General features: G+C 51.9%; 1 protein-coding gene across 2 annotated transcripts; it reads left to right on the top strand.

Moving 5' to 3' along the window:
• The first annotated feature begins 166 nt into the window (after positions 1 to 166).
• On the top strand, positions 167 to 18,427 carry Vsx2 (visual system homeobox 2). Of its 2 annotated transcripts, none has more exons than XM_076848101.2 (5): positions 167 to 536; positions 1,829 to 1,913; positions 5,606 to 5,729; positions 17,171 to 17,351; positions 18,102 to 18,427. In XM_076848101.2, the coding sequence occupies exons 1-5, from the start codon at positions 167 to 169 to the stop codon at positions 18,425 to 18,427; spliced, it is 1,086 nt and encodes a 361-aa protein (XP_076704216.1). The 2 variants fall into 2 exon arrangements, with proteins under 2 accessions (XP_076704216.1, XP_076704215.1); XM_076848100.2 differs by having other exon boundaries at positions 18,045 to 18,427.
• The last annotated feature ends 1,823 nt before the right edge of the window (positions 18,428 to 20,250 follow it).

Genomic DNA, 20,250 nt, shown 5'->3' with positions numbered 1-20,250 from the left:
CCACTTGGGCTGCCGCCTGGTTGGATAAAAGGGGAATCTCCTTGGGGCTCCAGAGCATTAGACACCGGAGGGGGCACCTGGGACCAACTTTGCCAAGCAGGGAGCCCGGTGGGGGGGTGGGGGGAGCAAAAGACCTGCAGCCTCAGCCCCTCCAAAGAACCGGGAGATGACGGGGAAAACGGGGGAAGCGCTGAGCAAGCCCAAATCTGAGACAGTAGCCAAGAGTACCTCGGGGGGCGCCCCGGCCAGGTGCACAGGGTTCGGCATCCAGGAGATCCTGGGCTTGAACAAGGAGCCCCCGAGCTCCCACCCGCGAGCTGCCCTCGACGGCCTGGCCCCTGGGCACTTGCTGGCTGCGCGCTCCGTGCTCAGCCCTGCGGGAGTGGGCAGCATGGGGCTGCTGGGGCCCGGAGGGCTTCCCGGCTTCTACGCGCAGCCCACCTTCCTGGAAGTGCTGTCCGACCCTCAGAGCGTCCACTTACAGCCACTGGGCAGAGCGTCGGGGCCGCTGGACAACAGCCAGACGGCCAGCTCGGGTAGGTGCGGGCGAGGCTACGAGGTCGATGGCGGGCGTCAGTCGGGAGCCCCGCGCCGTCGGCTCTCGCCTGTCGGACAAGGCCTCCTCCAGGTGGAAAAGTTCCTGCAGGCCGAGGGGTCGCACGCAGCTCAGGCCTGGAGCCAACCGACCCGGGAGCAGGACCCGGAGGATGCTCTGCGCCGGCCGGGTTTGGGCCCCAGCATTTCCAACTGCTGTTAGTTCCCGTGACCCTGAGTCAGGCTGGTCTGGGGCGCAGCGCTGGGTTGGGGCCCCAGTGGATACCCGGCTTGGGATGTCAGACCGGTGGAGCAGGGTCTGCGGGAGGCCTGGAGCTTCCCAGCTCTGCCGCTCCGTGGCGGTCCAGGCCTCTGGGAGGATCCGCGCTCCTGGAGCTCGATGTTGTTCCGCGCGCTGGCGGCCCAGGAAGCGGGTGCAGGCTCTGGCCCCAGCCCTGGTGTCCAAAGTTGCAATTTTCCTCCTCCTTTCTTCATTCCTCCCTCCCCGCATTGCTCAGCTGGGTTTATTTTTCACCCCACGAACTTGGAGAACCAGGCCACCGAGCCAGCCGAAGTGGCCGCCATCGGATCCGGTGTAAGCATCACAATATATCGGATCTCGGCGCTTCGCTGGCCCAGGACCCTAGATGACCCCGCCACGCCCTCCCTGGGCCACTTTCCTAGCCGAGCGTTTTGGTCTTCTCGGCCCACCGGCTTTTGTGCCCTCTACGCAATTTCCCCAAATTTTCGTTCCGTTTTATTATTATTATTATTATTATTATTTTTTTTTTGGAAGGGCAACGAAAAGTGGCTCGTTGCAGGCTCTCCGATTTCGAGTCGGGGGCACATTGTGGGGGCATCGCGAAATCTACAGCGACCTGGCAACTCCCAGCCCTTTCCGGGGCTCAGCTCCCGGCGACACGAGTCCGCTCCTCCGGGCCAACTTTCTGACTCGGGACGCCAGGGCTGCAGGCGCAGGGAAGAGAGCAGACCCGGGGGTCCCTGCGACCCCGTGAGGTTGCCGGGTTCTCCCACCGTCCCTTCCCCCAAGACTCCGGGGCCTTTGCCTCTCTTGCAACGAAATCTGTTCAGATTCTCCAGATTGAGGCGCCGACCTTGGTGGGGCCATCTTGGGCTTAGGGATGGGGACAGCCACTGGAGTCCCTGAGGGCTTCCAGGGAGACCGCAGGCCCGCACGGCTCGCGCAGGCGGCCGGGGGTGGGGCCCTCACCGGTCTCGGGTGCCGCAGAGCGCTCTCCCCATTCTGCTGCATGTCCCTCCACCCGCTTTTCAGATTCTGAAGATGTTTCCTCCAGTGACCGAAAAATGTCCAAATCGGCTCTAAATCAGACTAAGAAACGGAAGAAGCGGCGACACAGGTAAGACCCCCGCGGCGCTTTCGGTTACTGCTCCTGTCCATCCGCTCCCCTGAGGTCCCCTGCTCCGGTCTCGGGTCTTATTTTCGCGGACCCCAGAGCTGAAGCCCGGGGCGGTACTAGGGCGGAGAGACCCGGCGTCGTTTGTGGGAATCTGTCTGGGCGATGGCGTCTAGCCGCACCAGGTGAGGATGCTGAGGGGCCGCCGGAGCAGCCTGCGCAGCTCCGCCGCGGGGCTGCTTCCCCAACTGGTCCGGCTTTCGCCTCCCTCCGCAGGAGGAAGGAAAGGCCCCAACCTGGGCCAAACCCGAGCTGGAGAGGGGTCGGCGGTCCCCACTTCCTGGCAGCAGCACATTTTGAGAGCCACGCAGACCTGGCGGCGGGCAGATTGGGCCCCCACCTCCCACTGGAGCCCACCTTTTTACCTTTTTTCTCTGCCCCCGACCCCCATTCTTCTCTGCCAACTCCCCAGTTTTCTGCTCCCACCGTTCCCCAAAGCTCGAGCGATATCTGCGCTTATGGAACGTATTCTTTTGGCTTCTGTTATTTTCCGCTTCTGAGAGTTGCTACCTTTATGTGAGCCTCAGTTTCCTAGTCTGTAAAATAGGGGGGTCCCAGCAGACCCACTGAAGTGGGGTGGACTGCATTGGAGTGCAGACCAGGGAGAGAGTTAAGTGTCTTTAAATAGACATTACTTGCACGAAGTTAAAATTCAATGGGTGCCAAAGGGTATGTCCTAAAAAGCAATCACCCTTTTCCTGCCCCACGCCCCCAGAGACCTGTTTCCCTTTGGCATCAGCACCACCGCTACTCACTCCTTGTGTAAGTTCATGGGAAGATTTTTTTAAGAAAATAAAGGGGCGAGAAGCAAAAATCTGCCCGTCTTTCTTCGAGGCTGTCCCTGCGCTCCCTCCCCAGCGGGGCTGTTTTCCCCCAGTCCAGGTGGGTCGCTAATGGGATCCCACTGGACATTTCCCCATTGGGGAGCTCCCTGGATCCCTGCCTCGCCTCTTCTTCTCCTCTCTCCTCAATTTGTTCCCAAGCCTCTTTGTAGGCTCTTTCTCTGCCCCTCCCTCTTCCTTCGCCCTTGAAAGTTCCACTATTGACCCCCATTTTTGAAAACGGCCTTTCCTGACCTCTCAGGCCCCAATAGGTTCCTGCTTGAAAGAAGGTGAACTTCGACTTGATTTCTCTTTGATGGATTCATTTCCTTTGGACAGTTATTTGCTTTCGTTGCTTATTTTAAATGGAAACGTTTTTTATTAGTCCTGTTCCTCATACTCTTAAAATTCAACGAATATTCATAAAACACCGCTGATGCACCTTCTCTTGCTGGTCCCAGGGTGTGTAATCCTGTCAGCCTTCCCAAACCAGGACAAGGATGTGGAGGTAGCCTGCTGCTACTGTGCTGACTGTGGAATATGGGGTAGGGGTTCCCCTAGATATTTCAAATTATCCCTCAAATTCTGGTACTGGAATGGTATAAGGGCTTAAGGTTCCTGACCCTGCGACCCTCTTCCCAAAGACCTTTGGGGGCTTCGGTGAATTCCCAGAGGGGCAGAACAGCAACTCACCAACATCAGAGAATTAACTATCTTGGGTTTCTATTTCTGGTGCATGAAGGCAGCTGATTATTGGAGAGGAGAATGGCTACTGATGGCTGGCTGCAGTATTTATTTATTTATTTATTGTTGGGATTAAATCCAAGACTTTGTACAAAGCTAGGCAAGCCCTCTGCCGCGGAACTAAGCCCCCTACTCCTTGGTGCGGCTTTTAGTTAGGGGGAAAAAAAAAAACAAAACATTTTCCTGAGTTTTTCTCATTAGGGAATTTGGGGGAAGAGCCCCTGGAATCTGGTGATGAGTGATGGGGTTGTCTTTATCTCCCCAGGAAACAAACCAGGTTTAGCAGGGTTTGGTGGGGGTGGGGGTGGAGCAGCGATGGGGACAGTTTCTGGGATTTTGCTCTTTCTGGAAAGGTCGGCTCCTCTTCAGACTGGAAACAACAAGATTGAAGGACCTGGGACTCTAGCTAAACTAGGAGCGAAGTTTGGGTCACATGTGGGCAAAGGAGGACGTCTATGGAGAATATGACACATGGTCCAGTTCTGGGGCAAGAATAGAGGAAGTTGTGGGGATTTGAAGTTTGTTTTTGTTTTTTCTTAATCGGGTACTCTTCCAAGTAGAGGCAGCCACTCACAATGACCTCTAATCAGCTTTCCGCGGACTTTGGCCAGGTCACACTACCTGTGTAACTCAGTTTTCCTGGTTTTGAAAAGGACTTGCATATATTGATTGTTTATTTTGACGACCAGTTCTGGAGCCCTTCAGCAAATGGTAGAAGAGAAATAGAAAGCAGCAGATCTTCAAAATTCATAAGAATTAAACTTTCCGTATACATAAGAATTCCACACATCCCCCTCAAGAGGACAGATGGAAAGATTTAGAGTCAAACCAGTCATTTTCTGTCTTCCTCTCACACCCCCTGCATCATCCCTGAGATATTAAAGTGGACACCAGCACAAGGAATATGTGGCGCTTTCTGTTTTCCTGCGTTCGGTGAGCGTGGGGGCGCAGCAGTGAGCATTCTAACCCCTCTGTGCTGGTCCCAGGCTCCAATCCCAGGGGCTCAAGCAAGGGATGTACCGGTTTTACAAATTCAGTTTGTGGAAACTGGACCACATCTCGTCTATTGGCTTGTTGATAAGGATGCAGGATAAAGGTCACCTAAATCCTAGTGAAATTAAAAGAAGAGTTTGTATCTGGAAATGGTCGTTTAGTGGTTTATTCAAAAAAGATGGTTTATGAGCCCCCTAATATTGGAGGTGAGATTTTATGTGTTGGGGCATATTCGTTTGCTAATTTTCTTAGTGTGAGAGAATGTAGCTTTAACTAGATCCCTAAAGCAGTTTTTGACACAAAACAGGTCAATGGGAATTGCTCAGTTGGGCGCCAAGGAGGTTTGAATGGGACCTTCAGTCAAGTGGTTGACTCAGTGTGGGGGTTGATTGGAAAGTGGCACCAGAGGGGACTGAGGAAAGTCCCCTGAGGGTAACTCTAGGCAGTTGGCAGGTCTGGTGTTGGGAGAGAAAGGGCAGGTGAGCAGGAAGGAGTGTTGGGGTCAGCTAAGCAGGTGGGGGTTCAGGTCTTGGCCATGCAAACACTGAGGCTGAAGCTTCATCTGACCTCCAGGGAAACCTCAAACTCTGAGTGGATTTAAAATCAACTCTAGTGTCTGAGAGGAGCCCAGGAAGCAGGTCGGCATGTAATTATCTGGTGAGGTCTACTTTCTGTGCTTGGGAGTAGGAGGGGCTTTCTGTGGTCTTCAGAATTTCCTCCTTAACATCAGACTGCCTCCAGAGCCATACTCAGGGCTGAAATAGTGCCCACCCCTCACCAGAAGGATGGTGTGGGCTCTCAGCCTTGAAGGAAGAGTCCAGACTATTAATGAAGAGTCCAGACTGTGTGTGTGTGTGTGTGTGTGTGTGTGTGTGTGTGTGTGAGAGAGAGAGAGAGAGAGAGAGAGAAACAGAGACAGAGAGACAGAGACTATGTTGACTGGGTTGTGCCAAGCCAGCCTGGGTTTGGGATCTGTCTCTGAGCCTAGGGAGAGGGACCATTCTGTTATTCTGTTCTCTTCAAAATCAGGCTCCTCTGGTTTCTGGGGTCCTGAGTGTCCTATCTTGCTCCCCTCAGGACAATCTTTACTTCCTACCAGCTAGAGGAGCTGGAGAAGGCATTCAATGAGGCCCACTACCCAGATGTCTATGCCCGGGAGATGCTGGCCATGAAAACGGAGCTGCCTGAAGACAGGATACAGGTAACATCCCCTAGGGGACATCTGTCTCTGCAGGGTCCCAGATACACATGACCCACCCCCCTGCATCCCCTGTGAGCATGGTATTCAGAAAGAATCCTTTAGTTAAGGATTCTGATCATCTACCATGTAAGGTGGGCACTGAGCAGATGTGGTTTGGCCTGCTGTTCCAGACATTGGCTCCCTGAGGGGGCGTGGCAATGAGAGGTGGAGTTCTGGGTAGTCCTGAGCAGGGTCTCTGTTGTGGTGGATGTCTGTTTTGAGGCCACAGGTGGCCCCCAGGCTATTTTGGGTGTCTGTGAAGGGGAGGGTGACTTTTAGTCCTGATTCCAGTCTGTTTCCCTTCCCTCCATTCCCCATCCTATGAGGAAGACATTACCCCGCTTCCTACTCCCCACCACCGCATCCAGCTGCTGCTGTTTCCTCCTCTCAAAACCGTGACTTCTCCAAATCTGGCCTCAGATGTGGCCTGGGACATGTGCCTGTGGGTGTGACTCTCCAAGCCCCTCTTCTCCTGTGTAGCTCTGTGGCATAACCAGCTACTGGTCTGGAGCAGCATGCCCTCTGCTATGGTGGGCATAGGGCCTTCCCGCGTTCAGGAGCCCCCTGGCTGGGCCAAGGTGGGCTGCTGAATTACTTCTCTGGGAGAGGATGCAATACAGTGGCTTCTAGGCAAGGCCTCCATGGCAGGAAGTGAGTAGGGCCAGAGGACATTTCCAGTCAGCTGGATTTCAACCTGAAATGAAAGCTCCTCTCCTGGTGTGGTCCAGAGGTGGCTGCTACAGGGACTTGGGAGTATGACAGGAGTCAGGTCCGGACTTCCTGAAACTGCTTCTGCTCAGCATCTCTCCATACCCTAACTGAGGGCCTGTGTGTCTCCAGGTGTGATGTGTGCTGGGGGCAGAGGAGGGCCAGAGGGCGGACAGAGAAGGAACTGAAGGTTTGGGGGCTGCTTCATACCGTCTCACTCAAGGACCGAAGTATAGGAAATGAAGTCTTGAGTTACTTTTCCAACAGGGCCTTCCTGTCCTTGGAAATCTAGGAGAAATTTCAGCCACGGCTTTAGACATTGACACTAACAATAAGCTCAATTATTCATAAGCCGATTATGTTTGGTACATTATCCAGGGTGGCCTAGAACCATCCCCTCTCACTCAGTTGGGTTCTAGTGGGATGAGATGAGTGTTGATTTTGAACTGTGTGTGCAAGCCAAGGCCCAGGCCATCCAGCTGATATGTGGCAGTAACCCCTGCCTGTCCTCCATTAGCACCAAGTTGGCCATCAGGAGCGGCTGTGGTAGTGGTGGTGGTGGGGTCTGGCAAATTGCCAGGGTTGGTAGGCCTCACATCTGTGCTACTGACTGTAAGAAGGAGCATCTTGTCTCTTGCAGTGAGTTGTCTAAAATCTGCTTGGCTGTGGTGGTGGAGGGTGGGGGAGTTTTAAGTTTGCTGGGCTTGGGATTTGGGGGAAGGTTGTCCCTAAGTTGTAACTGTATTGCTATAAATGCCCTGGCAGACCTAGTGTAGGCTTCAACCAGTTGCCATAAGGCAAGGAAGGTGTCAGAAGTCACCAGAACCACACAGAGGAGCTGAGGGTATGAGAGGATTGGCTATGATATTGGTGGATGTGGGAGAAATGAGGCAGAGTGTCTCAAATCCTCTGCACTGAGTGGCTAAGAATGACCCCTGAATGTGTGTGTGAGTGGTCAAGTGGTGGTGCTCCCAGGCGTTTAATCGGATGGCTGAGGAAAGATCTTGGCATGTATCAATAACAATCCCAACCAGAATTTCTAGAGCAGTTTCCATGTACCAGGGATTCTTCTAAATATGTGGCATGGCAGGAGAGGCAGGGTGGTAGAGTATCTGGGGATACTAACCCCCACTGCCTGGGTTCACAGCTGAACTTCCCCTGCTAGAGCCTCCTAGTCCTCATCTGTCCAATGAGATAAGAGATGTAATGAGCCATATGTGTACAGTGTTCAGAGCAGTGAGTACCAGGTTCCCCCCTGCTCCCTCTGATTCAGCTCTGATCTTATTAAATCCTGTGGCAACTGGTAGCAGAGAGACCACTAGCCTCCATGTATGCACTCATTCATATATTCATTCATTCCTGCAGTGCTAGGGATGGAACCCAGGGCCTTGCACATACTAGGCAAGCAGTTTACCACTAAGCTACACCCCCAGCCTATAGCCTCCTCTTGGAACTAAAGAAACAGAGGCACAGAAACTTGCCCAAGGCACCTAGCTAGGAAATGGGGGACACAAAACTTGACACCATGTCTTAAGCCCATTCTTTTTCCATCTGCTTTTTGGGTAGAAGCCTGTGCTATGACTTGACACTGGGGGAACAGAGGTGCTTTGAAATCAGCATGGGGCGGGGGTGCTGCCTCACAACTTCTTTTAGAGGGTGGGTATTGAACTCAGAACCTCACATATACTAACTGTGTCATAACTTTAAAAACTATTTATTAGCAGAGCAGGATGGTGAATACCGACAATCCTAGCTGAGGCAGGAGGCTCACAAGTTCTAACCCAGTCTTGGCAACTTAGTGAGACCCTGTCTCACTAAATTAAAAAAAAAAAAAATTAAGATCTGGGGATGTGGCTCAAGCGGTAGTGCACTCGCCTGGTGTGCGTGCGGCCCGGGTTCGATCCTCAGCACCACATACAAACAAAGATGTTGTGTCCGCCAAGAACTAAAAAATAAATATTAAAAAATTCTCTCTCTCTCTCTCTCCCCCCTCCCACTCTAAAAAAAAAAAAAAAAAAAAAAAAAAAAGATCTGGGGATGTAACTCAGTGGTAGAACACCTCTGAGTTCAGTCCCTAGTACTACATACACCCACACCCCCCACATACACACAAATTATTGAGTACCAATACATAAATAATAACAATAACCTCACTTATGAAAAAGAAATTTTTTTGTGTGTGTGTGTGGTGCTGGGGATTGAACCCAGGGCCTTGTGTATGCAAGGCAACCACTCTACCTATTGAGCTATATCCCCAGCCCACAAAATTATTTTTGAATGGGCAAATTCATGTACATGAGTTCAAAGGGTAAAAAATTAGTTTTCCTTCCCACTCCCAAGTAGCAGGCCTCCAGTGGTAACCAATGCCTTTTGTTTCCTTCTAGAGATAGTTACGTTTATTCAGCTAAGAGTCCTAGACACCCTGTGAGCTAGAGACTAGAATTCCCATTTTACAAAAAAGGAACTGAAGGACAGAGATCAGAATTCAGACGGAGTCTTTTAGACTCTGAGACACTTACTCCACTATTTTGTCCCCATTCCTCAGCATGTCTCTCTGCTGATTAGGTGGGGTCAATGCATCTGAAGATGAATAGCTACCAGTCAAGAGCCCGTCCCCTCCCTTGCCCCAGCCTTGGGTGAGATAGCTGTGTGTGTGTGGGGGGGGGGGGCGGGGGATGGAGGAAGAGAAAAGGGGAATCACTAGAGGCTCCAAGTCTGGAGTTAGAAATTCTCCAGGTGGGAGCCAGGCATGGTGGCCCACTGTAAGCCCTGTGGCTCAAGAGGCTGAAGCAGGAAGATCATGAGTTAGGAGTCATTGTCAGCAACTCAGTAAAACCCTGTCTCTAAATAGAGTACAAAAAAGGGGCTGGGGGTGTGGTTCAGTGGTTGAGGGCCCCTGAATTCAATCCCCGGTACCAACTATCCCACCCCCCCGTAAAAACAAACAAACAAACAAATAAAAAAACAGCTCTTACCTCAGACTCTGACACCCATAGAAGCCAGGTCATTTGCACCCCTGGGCCTCAGGTTCCTCATCTGTGAAATAAAGAGGCAGGATTCCTTCCAGAAAGCAATTTTGTCAGGATCACCTCCCTCACCAGGCTTGGGCTGCCATAGGTGGAGTGGGGTGCAGACCAGGTGGAGTTTAACAGTTCCAGGTGGATAGCTGGGGCTCACACCCTGCGGGGCCAACCTAAGGAGACCCCTGGACTCATCGGAGGCCTACCGAGGACCCCCAGGAGTCATACAGGCCTACTTCCCATCTTTGTTTCACTGCTGGCAAGCCAGACTCTGAGCCTCAGATTATTTATTTGTAAATTAATAATAGTAACATTTTTCTGAACTGCTGACTTCATAAGAGCATTGTGATTTCTGGAATTTATTAAGTGCTTACCACTGTCCCAGATGTTAAGTACCTCCCGTGCCTTGTGTGATTTCATCTCACAACACCAGGTGAGTCAGGTGTTCTTCTCCTGTCCATTTTCAGGATGAGGACTCTGAAAGGTAAAATCAGCAATAGACCAGGATTCAGGCTCAGTACTCAACTGTGATCAGTGAGATCCCATGAGCAGTATCTGTACAAACTATAATAATCAATGTGAATGGCCGTGACAGGAGGGCCAGGTCTCTCTAGAGCTCTCTGGGATTGGGCTGGAGAGCTATGGTGAGCTGTTGGGGAAAGAAAAGATGCCAAGTCCCCACGGGAGACTCAGGCACACAGTCCTCTGTAGGTATAAATGTTGGGATAAGGCACTCCTGAAGTCTCTGCCCAGACCACACTCCTGGCATCCCCACGAGACAACATGCCCAGGGCTCTTCCCTCCAGGGTCTCCCAGGAGACGGTCTGCAGTCCTTCAAGGATGGCGCCCCTACAGGAGACATCGTGCATAACAGATGCCGTTTACACATTCTGGTCACCTCAGTACCTGCCAGGTGTCAGCTGTAGGGAGGGCAAAAGGGCTTGCAGACTAATTTTATTTCCTCTGTGGGGTCACTTGTTGCCAGAATCTTAAGACTTGGGTATATATGCATTCTTTTATTTGTTTACTGTGTTTTTATTATTGTTATAAAGTTATAAAAATTCAAACACTGCAGAGCTATGGATGTTCAAAGAGAACAGGGTCCATGTCTCCTCCACTCTTAGCTGCTTCATGGATAGGGAATGGTGAGGTTTGGGTGCTCTGACCTGCACGTTCAACTTTGCTTCTTTTATAGTGATCCCTACCATGCAGTCTGCCAGTCTGTGGCTCAGTGGTTGAGTGCCCCTGGGTAGAGATCAAGGTGTCAAAAAGTTATATTCTAGGAATGAAAAGATAATTGTCTGCATCAGAAAGGGCTGGTGGCATCTCAACTCAAGGTAGCATTTTAGAATACTAGAATACCCAGAGGGGGCCCACACCCAACAATCCTGATTAATTGGTTTGGAGTGGAGCCTTGGCATCTGTGTGTCTTAAGACTCTCCAGGTGATTCTGCATGCAATCAGTGTAAAAGTACTAGAGACTCAGGATAGGGCAAGTGGGTTAATATGAGTGGAAGAAAGTGGAGTTTGAGGTGATGGGTGGGTGAGGAAGGAATTGACCTGTCAGTGGTGTGGGGAAGAATGCTGCCTGGTACTGCCCCCTAGTGGTCACCAAAGGCTGCAGCAAGACCTGGTCTTCAAGCCTCACACTGGGATGGAAGGAGTGAACTGAAGTACTGAGCAGCGGTGGAGTGTTACCTCAGCCAGCAGTGAGCCCCAATCCATCAGCTTCCAGCCTTCTGGGGAGAGGAAAGGGCTGATGCAACATGATGGATGCTGCCACGTGACTAATAAAGCTAGGCTAATGGTATGTGGCAAGATTGGAAGGCAGGCGCTGCAGCGGCCTATGCCCATAATCCCAGCAACTCAGGAGGCTAAAGCAGAATTGCAAGTTCGAGGCCAGCCTCTGCAATTTAGCAAGACCCTCGACAACTTAGAAAGAACTTATTTCAAAAATAATAAAATCCAGGCGCGGTGGTACATGCCTGCAATCCAAGCAGCTCTGGAGGCTGAGATAGGAGGATCACGAGTTCAAAGCCAGCCTCAGCAGAAGTGAGGCACCAAGCAACTCAGTGAGACCCTGTCTCTAAATAAAATACAAAGTAGGGCTGGGGATGTGGCTCAGTGGTTGAGTGCCCCTGGGTTCAATCCCTGGTACTCCCTTCCAAAATAATAATTTAAAAGGACAGGGGATGTAGCTCAGTGGTAAAGTGCCCCTGGGCTTAATTCCCAGTACAAAAAAAAAAAAAAAAAAAAATGAAGGCAGAGCTTGCAGGTAGTGAGGTGACCAGAATGTGTAAATGGCATCTATTATGCACGATGTCTCCTGTAGGGGTGTGATCCTTGAAGGACTGCAGACAGTCTCCTGGGAGACCCTGGAGGGAAGCAGCCCTGGGCATGTTGTCTGGTGGGGATGCCAGGATGGCAGACTACAGGAGATGGCATGTTTGAGGACAGAGGAGCCCTGGCCTGGGACATGGCCACAGCTTTTTGTGCTGGCCACTCACAGAGTGAGAGGAAGAACAGGTGGAATGACTTAGCCTGTAGCAAGAGAGCATCCATGTGGCAAGAAGTCTTTCCTCAGGGCCAGTCAGCCTGGGAGGTACAGGCACCCTCTGCCTGTATGTTATGGAGGTACCTGCCACAGCAGCTGCTGACATCTAGAGGCACCTCACCTGAGCTTCCTGAGCAGTGACAGGCACCTCCTCTGAAAGGAAATGTACCTGGAAACCCAAGCTGGAAGAGTCTGCCAGCTCACTTTTGCCTGGGACTCCAAACCTGGTGACTCTGGTGTCACTCTGAGCCCTTTCTCCAGGACTAAGAGCCTCCAACATATAAGGCAAGATTCTGGTCCTGGCTGGGACCAGACTCCCAGGAAAGAAGAGCCATCTCTTCTAGAAAGTGGGCCATCAGGAAAGCAAGTGAGAGAGGACTCAGTGGACTCTTCTGTGCCTCTCAGAACCCAGAGCCCAAGTAGAAAAAGGGCCTAAATGCCAGCAAGGATTCTTTCTCACTGGTGGGAGACAGGAGGGTCTGGTTGCATTTGCTGAGAAGCCAAATCTCAGCATGACACATTTGCCCACTGAATTCACCTGTATCAGGCTTGCATGTTTTAGCTCTTTACCTGCCAGGTATTCCACACAGTATTTAATTTTCCCAACAAACTTACAGGCAGTGATATCACAGGCAGATGAGGAGTAGGACACTCAGGGGGGTTAACATGTGAGTGTGTTCACAGAGGCAGCCACAGACGGGGCAGCCAGCTCCAGCCTAGGCTCCAAGCTTCTGAATCAAGACTGTTCACAGGGGCGGGTTCTGCCTGCATTTGAGCCCCGAGGGCCTGGAATGTGTTAGAAATGCAGGAAGGGTTTCAGGGGCATCTGTTTGGCACTCCAGATGCCTGGCAGGGAAACCAGAGGCTGGCTGTATTAAAATATTAAGGACTGAGGGGTAAGGATGGAGCTCAATGATAAAGCACTTGCCTAGCATGTGTGAGGCCCTGGGTTCAATCCCCAGTACTGCAAAATAAATTGAAACAAAAAAGGCATAGTATTTATACATAATATATGTTCATCCTCCTGTACATACTTATATGACTTATAATGTCCAATATGATGTAAACTGTTGTTCCACTGTGTTGTTTAGGCAATAATGACAAGAAAAAGAGTCTGTACATTTCCAGTACAGATGCAATTTAAAAATACATTTTCAATCAATAGTTGGTTGAATCCTGCATGCGTGGCCCATGGATATGGAGGGCCAACAGTATTCTTCTTTTTTGTTTGAAGAACCTGAGAGTGAGAGAAGTGAAGTAATATACTTAAGATCACACAGCAATTTTTAAGAGCTGGGAATTGAAGTTCAGAACTGGTTGGCCTCAATGATTTTTGTAAATGTTTAAGTTCAGCACACCTGCAGGTGGCTTCCAGGAAGAGGAGAGAAAAGTAAATACAAAGAGCAGTGAGGGTTAATTCTAATGCCTTGTCCACTTCCCTCCAAGGCACCATCGCCAGTTTCCCTGCCAACTGTCCTAAAACAAAATTGTTTTGGCTGTCCAGGTTTCCTCTGTAAATTGGAGTAGCATCTGGTCTTCGTGGAGAGCCAGGCGTTCCCGGAGCCCATAAGTGAGGGTATGGATGACTCCTGGTTAGAGCCTCCAGCTGGCACCTGCTCCCTTGGGACACTGTCTGTGGGCAGAGTCTGATGTATAGACCAGTTATTCATCTATGCAAATTAGGAGACCCAGAAAAAATGGTCCAGAGCAGAATCCTGAGCCTGGATCCTTGTTTTAGTTTCCTAAAGACGCTGTTTCCATCTGAAAGTCCTACTTATCTCCAGCACTGAGGCCTCTAGAGCTCATGGGCAAGGCAGGGCAATGTGGATTGGGGTAGGTGGGGCCTTTGTTTTTTAACATTTCATAATGCCTTCTCCAGAATTCCCAAATCCTAACAGTGCTGGACCCGAAAAGTTTCTTCATAAATTTGGCATCAAAACTCATTTGGCGGGGCTGGGGATGTGGCTCAAGCGGTAGCGCGCTCGCCTGGCTTGCGTGCAGCCCGGATTCGATCCTCAGCACCACATACAAACAAAGATGTTGTGTCCACCAAGAACTAAAAAATAAATATTAAAATTCTCTCTCTCTCCCCCCCCCCTTTGGAAAAAAAAAAAACTCATTTGGCGGCAAAAATCAGACTAGAGCTTATGCAATTTATATAACTAAGTTTATGTTTATGTTTTGCTGCAGGGATCAGAACTGATGTGTGTGATTATAAGGTGCTGCTGGTGCAGGGTGATATGTACCACGTGGTATCATCACATATGTATTCCAAAATCCCAAACATCCCCTGGCCCCAGGGGTTCCAGTTAAAGAGTTGTGGCCTTGTTGCTTTGTAATGCACTCTACCAAGCAGGACAGGTCATCTGATCAGGCAGCAAACAACTTGATTATAAAGACTTCCCACTCCTCTGCAGTCAGATTAGGAGATTGGAATTCTACCAGCATGGGTCCATTCTTGGAGGTTTTCTCTAAGAGGCGAATGAAACCGGAAGTCACTTATATGGATTGTTATATATATTAGCCTTTTTTGATTTTTGCCTCTCCTGGAGAAGGCAGCTTGAAGCAAGTGGGTACTTGTGAAGGGCGACCCAGTGCTAATGGGATATGGAGATGAGACAGGTCAGAAGCCCCACATAAACCGCAGGCCCTGGGTAGGGCAGACATCCTGCAGAACACGCAGGCAGCCTTGAGGAGAGATCTAAACGCAGCCTGGAGCCAGTCCTAGATGAAGGCCAGTTTAGTTGCCTTCATGACTCACAGCTCTGCACTCTCTGGTGCTAGGAGAATAGCCATCTAGAGGCCTTCAAACTGCATAAACCTTTTCCTTGGCAAGGGGACACACACCCAAAGCTGACAGGGTCCAGACCAGAGGAGGCTTTGCAGCTGTGCTTCCCAGCTCTCCAGTTATGAGCAGGAACTGCAAGTGCCAAACGGTGATGGCAAAGGTGCCGCTCCGTGGGGGACCGGCGATGGCTTTCTGGTTGGCGTCGGGGTGGAGAGGCCCAGAGCACTTGAGGCCGTGTCTCTCCCATTTTTAAATGCTCTCGGTTATTTACAAAGGAAAAGCTGTCAAAACAGGGTTACACACGCTTGGGTCCACTAAAAGGAGAGCGCAGACCAAGCGGTCTTGCCGAGCAGACACAGAGCGTCAGTGGCCGCGGGTGTTTGGGGGCTGCCTGGGCGCCCCCTGCCGGGTGTGGCCAGCCTAGCTCCACCGCAGACTCCGGACTGCCGGCGAGGTGCCCGGCGCTCACCGCGCCATCTGGCGGCGGCGGCGCGAAGCGCGGGCCCTGCGGGCCCCCAGCCGAACTCCCGGCGGCCCCGACAGCAAAGGGTTAAGCTGTCAGCAGCGCGATGTTAAACAGGTGTCAAAGGCGCCCCATATATCTGCAGATTGAAATCAAATTCTTTGCCGTATAAAAAGATAAATTACCCAGGCGCTGCCGCGCGTCCCACTCATCACGCCAGCGCCAGACGGCAAGCAATTTTTTTTTTTAATGTGCTAACGACCTAATCAAGCAATCAAGTCGGAGAAGATTGCAGAGTGACCGGGGCAGCCATCTGCCGGCGAGCCCCGCATTCATTTCCGCGCCCCCGCGCGGGGCGGGGGCCGGGGAGAGAGCTGCTGGGGGGAAGAGGGGAAAAAATCCTAAACAAATTAACACCCAATTTTCCCCGTCTAATTAGTTAAATGAGAAGTGTTTGGGGTCCCCCGGGGAGGGGGAGCGGCTCGCGGCGAGGCGAGCGCGGCCTCCCCAGCATTAATTAGTGCGGGTCAATGCCGCGGCTCCCGGGAGAGCAGCCGCTTTAATTTCCCGTGATATTTCAGTGCCTGAGGCCCATCGATTCAAACTGAAATTAACTTATTTTTCAATCAGCCCAGGGCTGCCCCTGGGGGTGACTCTTCTTTTGCCGCCTCCTGAATAGAGCTGGAGCAATTTTTCATCAAAAGCTGATACCTTGGCCGCCTGGGGCGGGGGAGGGGCCGTGGGAAGGCGGGGAGTGGGGGCGGCCGGGCGAGGGAATGGAAATCGCGGAGAAAACCAATGGATTTTCCGAAGCCCATCACTTTCCCCCACCCGCCCCATTCCCCTGGGGTGCTTCAGCATCTTGCCCGCCCCAGGGGTCAGGGCCCCTAAGACAAGAGAAACGCCTGGGGTCCTTCCAGGCCCACCAGTTTCCTGAGCGCCTCTCCCTGCCTTGAGGCACTAGGCAGGGGAAAGTCTCAGGAAAGGGGCTTTGGGAAGCCAAGAAATCCTCCCTCTCCAATCTGGACAGGGCTTCTGGAATCTCCTCCAAGAACGAGCACATGCCTACAAGGTACCCCAGTCTCATTTAGACCCTGAACCAATCAGCTTAGGGGCCAGGGAAACATTCCCCAGGGTGGGCCTACACACTCTCCTATGTTCCTACTCACCTCTGCCCCTCACACCCTGGAGAATGTTGTATCTATCCCTTGACATTCAGATGGCACCCAGTTCCCCCCAATTCCATTCACATTAGGCCCAGAACTGTGGGCTCAAGAATATGCAAGGCAAAAAAGCAGCATGGCAGGGCTCAGCTGGGACAGGGCAGAGAAGAGATCCTGACCCAGGAAGAGTCCCCTCCCTGCCTTGGGTTTCCTTGACACCTGGATGAAATGCCCCCAAGATCATCTGCTGCCATTTCTGCAGCCTTCCTGGACTCCTCTGGGCCTGAACAAGCAAACTTGTCCAGGGACTATGGAAAGTTGTCCTTCTGCAAATCAGAAAGAGATTCTCTTTATATACTGGAGGTGTGACATTAGCAAGAGACCTATCATGTCTTGGTTTGTCAGCAGCAAACCAAGGAACACACTGAGTGTTGTTCACCTGCAAGGGATGTCCAGTAGACATCCCTAGCCCATCTCCCTAGAACTCCTTTGACTAAAAACAAAGCGGTTTTTAAAAAACAAAGTCATATTCTCACGGGACTTGATATCCTTCTTCTGACACCTCCAAGCCTGGAGGAACCTCAGGGACAGCATGGGGTGGAAGAGCTGGGACAAGGACACCCTGCTGAGGAAATTTTGCACTGAGCAGGCAGGGGTAAGGACCATCTTAAAGTACAGCCCCTGAGCCACTCCTCTGAACTTGCAGGTCTGGTTCCAGAACCGAAGAGCCAAGTGGAGGAAGCGAGAGAAGTGCTGGGGACGGAGCAGTGTTATGGCAGAGTATGGGCTCTACGGAGCCATGGTGCGGCACTCCATCCCCCTGCCCGAGTCCATCCTCAAGTCTGCCAAGGATGGCATCATGGACTCCTGTGCCCCGTGGCTACTGGGTAAGAGCCCGCACCTTCCTTGGGGTCCTGCCCCTGAGGTGAGGGGAGCGGGCTCCCTGGAGGACTACCGTGGGGACTACCTTGGGGACTTAGGCAGGCAGGGCCTGGGTGTGTCTCTCCCTTGCACCAATTTACTGAGTGCCAGGGACTCTCATCCTGCACTGGTCCCTGACTGGATTCTTTTATCCTGTAAGGAGGGTGTGGCTGTTACCCTAGGGTCTGTATTCCCCCTTCCCCTTGACCAGAGATGGGCTTATGACAAATGGAACAGCCCCCCTGGGAGTTGAGGGGACCCTTAGGTCCCTTTGGCCACTTCTCTGGCATTGCCCCAAAGTAATTCTTTTCTCCCAAATCTCTCCATCTGCCCTCTTCCCCCACTTGCTATCTAGTCCTGAGTCTGACAAGAGCATTAGATTATCTGGGGTTCTAAGACCTGGATTCCCAGGATGGAGGGGTGGGGAGTCGAGCTGTGCCCTGAAGGGACAGAACAGGCCCTGGGGGGCCAGGTGCCCAGGGTTTGTTGAGAGGCCCTCTGTAGGCCTGGTTCCCCGCCTTTGGCCTGCAACCCTCCACCCCCGCTCTTCCTGTCCCCTGACCCTGGCCCAGCCCTGGGACTTGCGTGACTGGCGTGTGTGAAGCAAGGCTTTCTACTTGTCCTTAATTCTGGCCTCTCTCTATCTTTGCTGTTTTCAGTTCAAGATGGCTTTCCCAGGCGCTTTTCTAAACCCGAATACCAACAATTCTTTTTAGGGATGCACAAAAAGTCACTGGAGGCAGCAGCTGAGTCGGGGAGGAAGCCCGAGGTGGAACGCCAGGCCCTGCCCAAGCTTGACAAGATGGAGCAGGAAGAGCGGGGCCCCGACGCCCAGGCAGCCATCTCCCAGGAGGAACTGAGGGAGAACAGCATCGCAGCGCTCCGAGCCAAAGCTCAGGAGCACAGCACCAAAGTGCTGGGGACTGTGTCTGGGCCAGACAGCCTGGCCCGGAATGCAGAGAAGGCAGAGGAGGAAGAGGCTGTGGAAGAAGACAGGCCAGCCGAGAAGCTGAGTCCATCACAACTTGAGGACATGGCTTAGGTCAAGGGGCGCTCAGGCACTGGAGCCCCAAGACTGTGTTCCTCTTGGCCCCTGTGGTGCGGGGAGGTTCTCTGCCACCCTCACCTGCCCCACAGGCCCTCAATTACCCCCATTGACTCCAGGCACAGGTCATTTCTGGCCTCAGCTTTGGATCCTGCTGAGACCTCCTGATGTAGTCCTGACTCTCCAGCACCCTCCTCATCCCAACATCCCTGCCTCAGAAGCCCACTTGCTGCCCCGGCCATCCCCTCAAGCCCCTTTCTCTCAATCCCTTGGCAACTCTCGCTGTCCAAATCCACCCCTTCCTCTGTTCTCTGGCTCTGAAGGGCCCCCTTCCTAGCTCCGCACCTCTTTGGATTCTGCTCGGCACATGCCTAAAGTCCATCGCTGCCAACGCATAGCCTGCCAGACAGCCATGACATGGATTGAGTATCTGCATTCCAGCTCCAGTGTCCTGAGCACCCCAGTCCTCAGCAAATCTTCCCTCAGCCTGTTCCTTCTGGGGGACCTGGGCCTGGGTTTCTGCTGGGTAGAGAATATACTGCCCCGCAGGCCCACGCACACTACCTCTACATCCTCCAACCCTCCCTCCAATGCTACCCACCTTCCAGATTGAACTTGGGAAGTCTCAGCCTGAGCCTTTGAGCCACCCTCAGGAACCCACCTTCTCCACACCCAACCTGCCCCATGGGTTCCTCCTTATCACAGGTGCCAACAGCACATGTGCCCATGTATAAGACCTTTACTGGGTCCAGGTCCTATGCCCTGCAGGGAGGAGGCCCATCTCATAAATATTGTGGCTCACTGCATTATTGGGGAGCCCAGGTCCCCTACCAGAGTCCTTGGACCCCTGTACCTGTATTTCTGAAGCATTCCAACTTTCCCCATATACTGCCATGACCTTGACTTGCTGTGCAAAGCATCCTTTGCCTAGGGCTTCTAGCAAACTACTCGTTTGCATGTGGCTGCCTTGGAGAAAAGCAGTGCAGCTAGGAAACCACAGATCTGGCCTCAACTTGACCCAGGCCATCCCTAATCCTGGAATGGCACTGAGCCATAAATATGCATCATGGATGGGTCACAAGAAAGGAAGGGGAAAAGATTCAAAGGAAAGCAAAACAGGAGCCAGTGTTAAGCCAGATAAAGCTGCAAGCCCTCATACCATGCCAGGTGAAGTATGTCCACTAGAATAAGACAGACCCAGGAGCCATGTTGAAATAAGGGACTAGGGCTCCCTTCTGTGAGGAGTAGGCCTATCAGTACCTATGGCCTCTCTGCAGCTGCTCCTTCCACTCTGCCCTTTCACTTTTGCATGAGCAATGGGAACACAGCTCGGTGGAGCCCACTGGACCATACTCCTAGGCCAGGCATGAGCCCTCTCACCCCCATGACATTTTTTTTCTACTTCCCCACCCACCATGGCGGGGGATACTTGCAAGAGAAAGGCCTGAGACACTGAGTTGCAATTTTAATTCTCTATCAAAAGTTGATTTCTTCATCCCATTTATGGAAACACCCTTCCCCACCCCAGATCTTGTCTTTTTCCTCTGTTGGTTTGACAATGTTAGACTGTAGCCCTGGTGTGTAAATAATGTACATAGAGTGAGAAGAAAATCTTGATATTGAGCTGTTTGAAATATGGAACTGTAATAACCTGTAGGTATTCTAAACCTGTGCTTTTGTGCCATTTTCTGTAAAGATACAAGTAAGAATAAAATTGATGTAAAAACAGCCGGGGAGGGACCCAGAAGTCCTCTGTGGGTGGGGATTGGTGTGTGCCTATGTGTATAGGTGGCATCAAAGTTAATCTACAGAGTGATTTT

The sequence above is a fragment of the Callospermophilus lateralis genome, chromosome 3, assembly GCF_048772815.1.
Source record: "Callospermophilus lateralis isolate mCalLat2 chromosome 3, mCalLat2.hap1, whole genome shotgun sequence".
In the NCBI taxonomy this organism is placed as follows: Eukaryota; Metazoa; Chordata; class Mammalia; order Rodentia; family Sciuridae; genus Callospermophilus; species Callospermophilus lateralis.
Note: the sequence above shows the minus strand (reverse complement) of the source record. Positions and strands in the feature narration are given on the sequence as shown.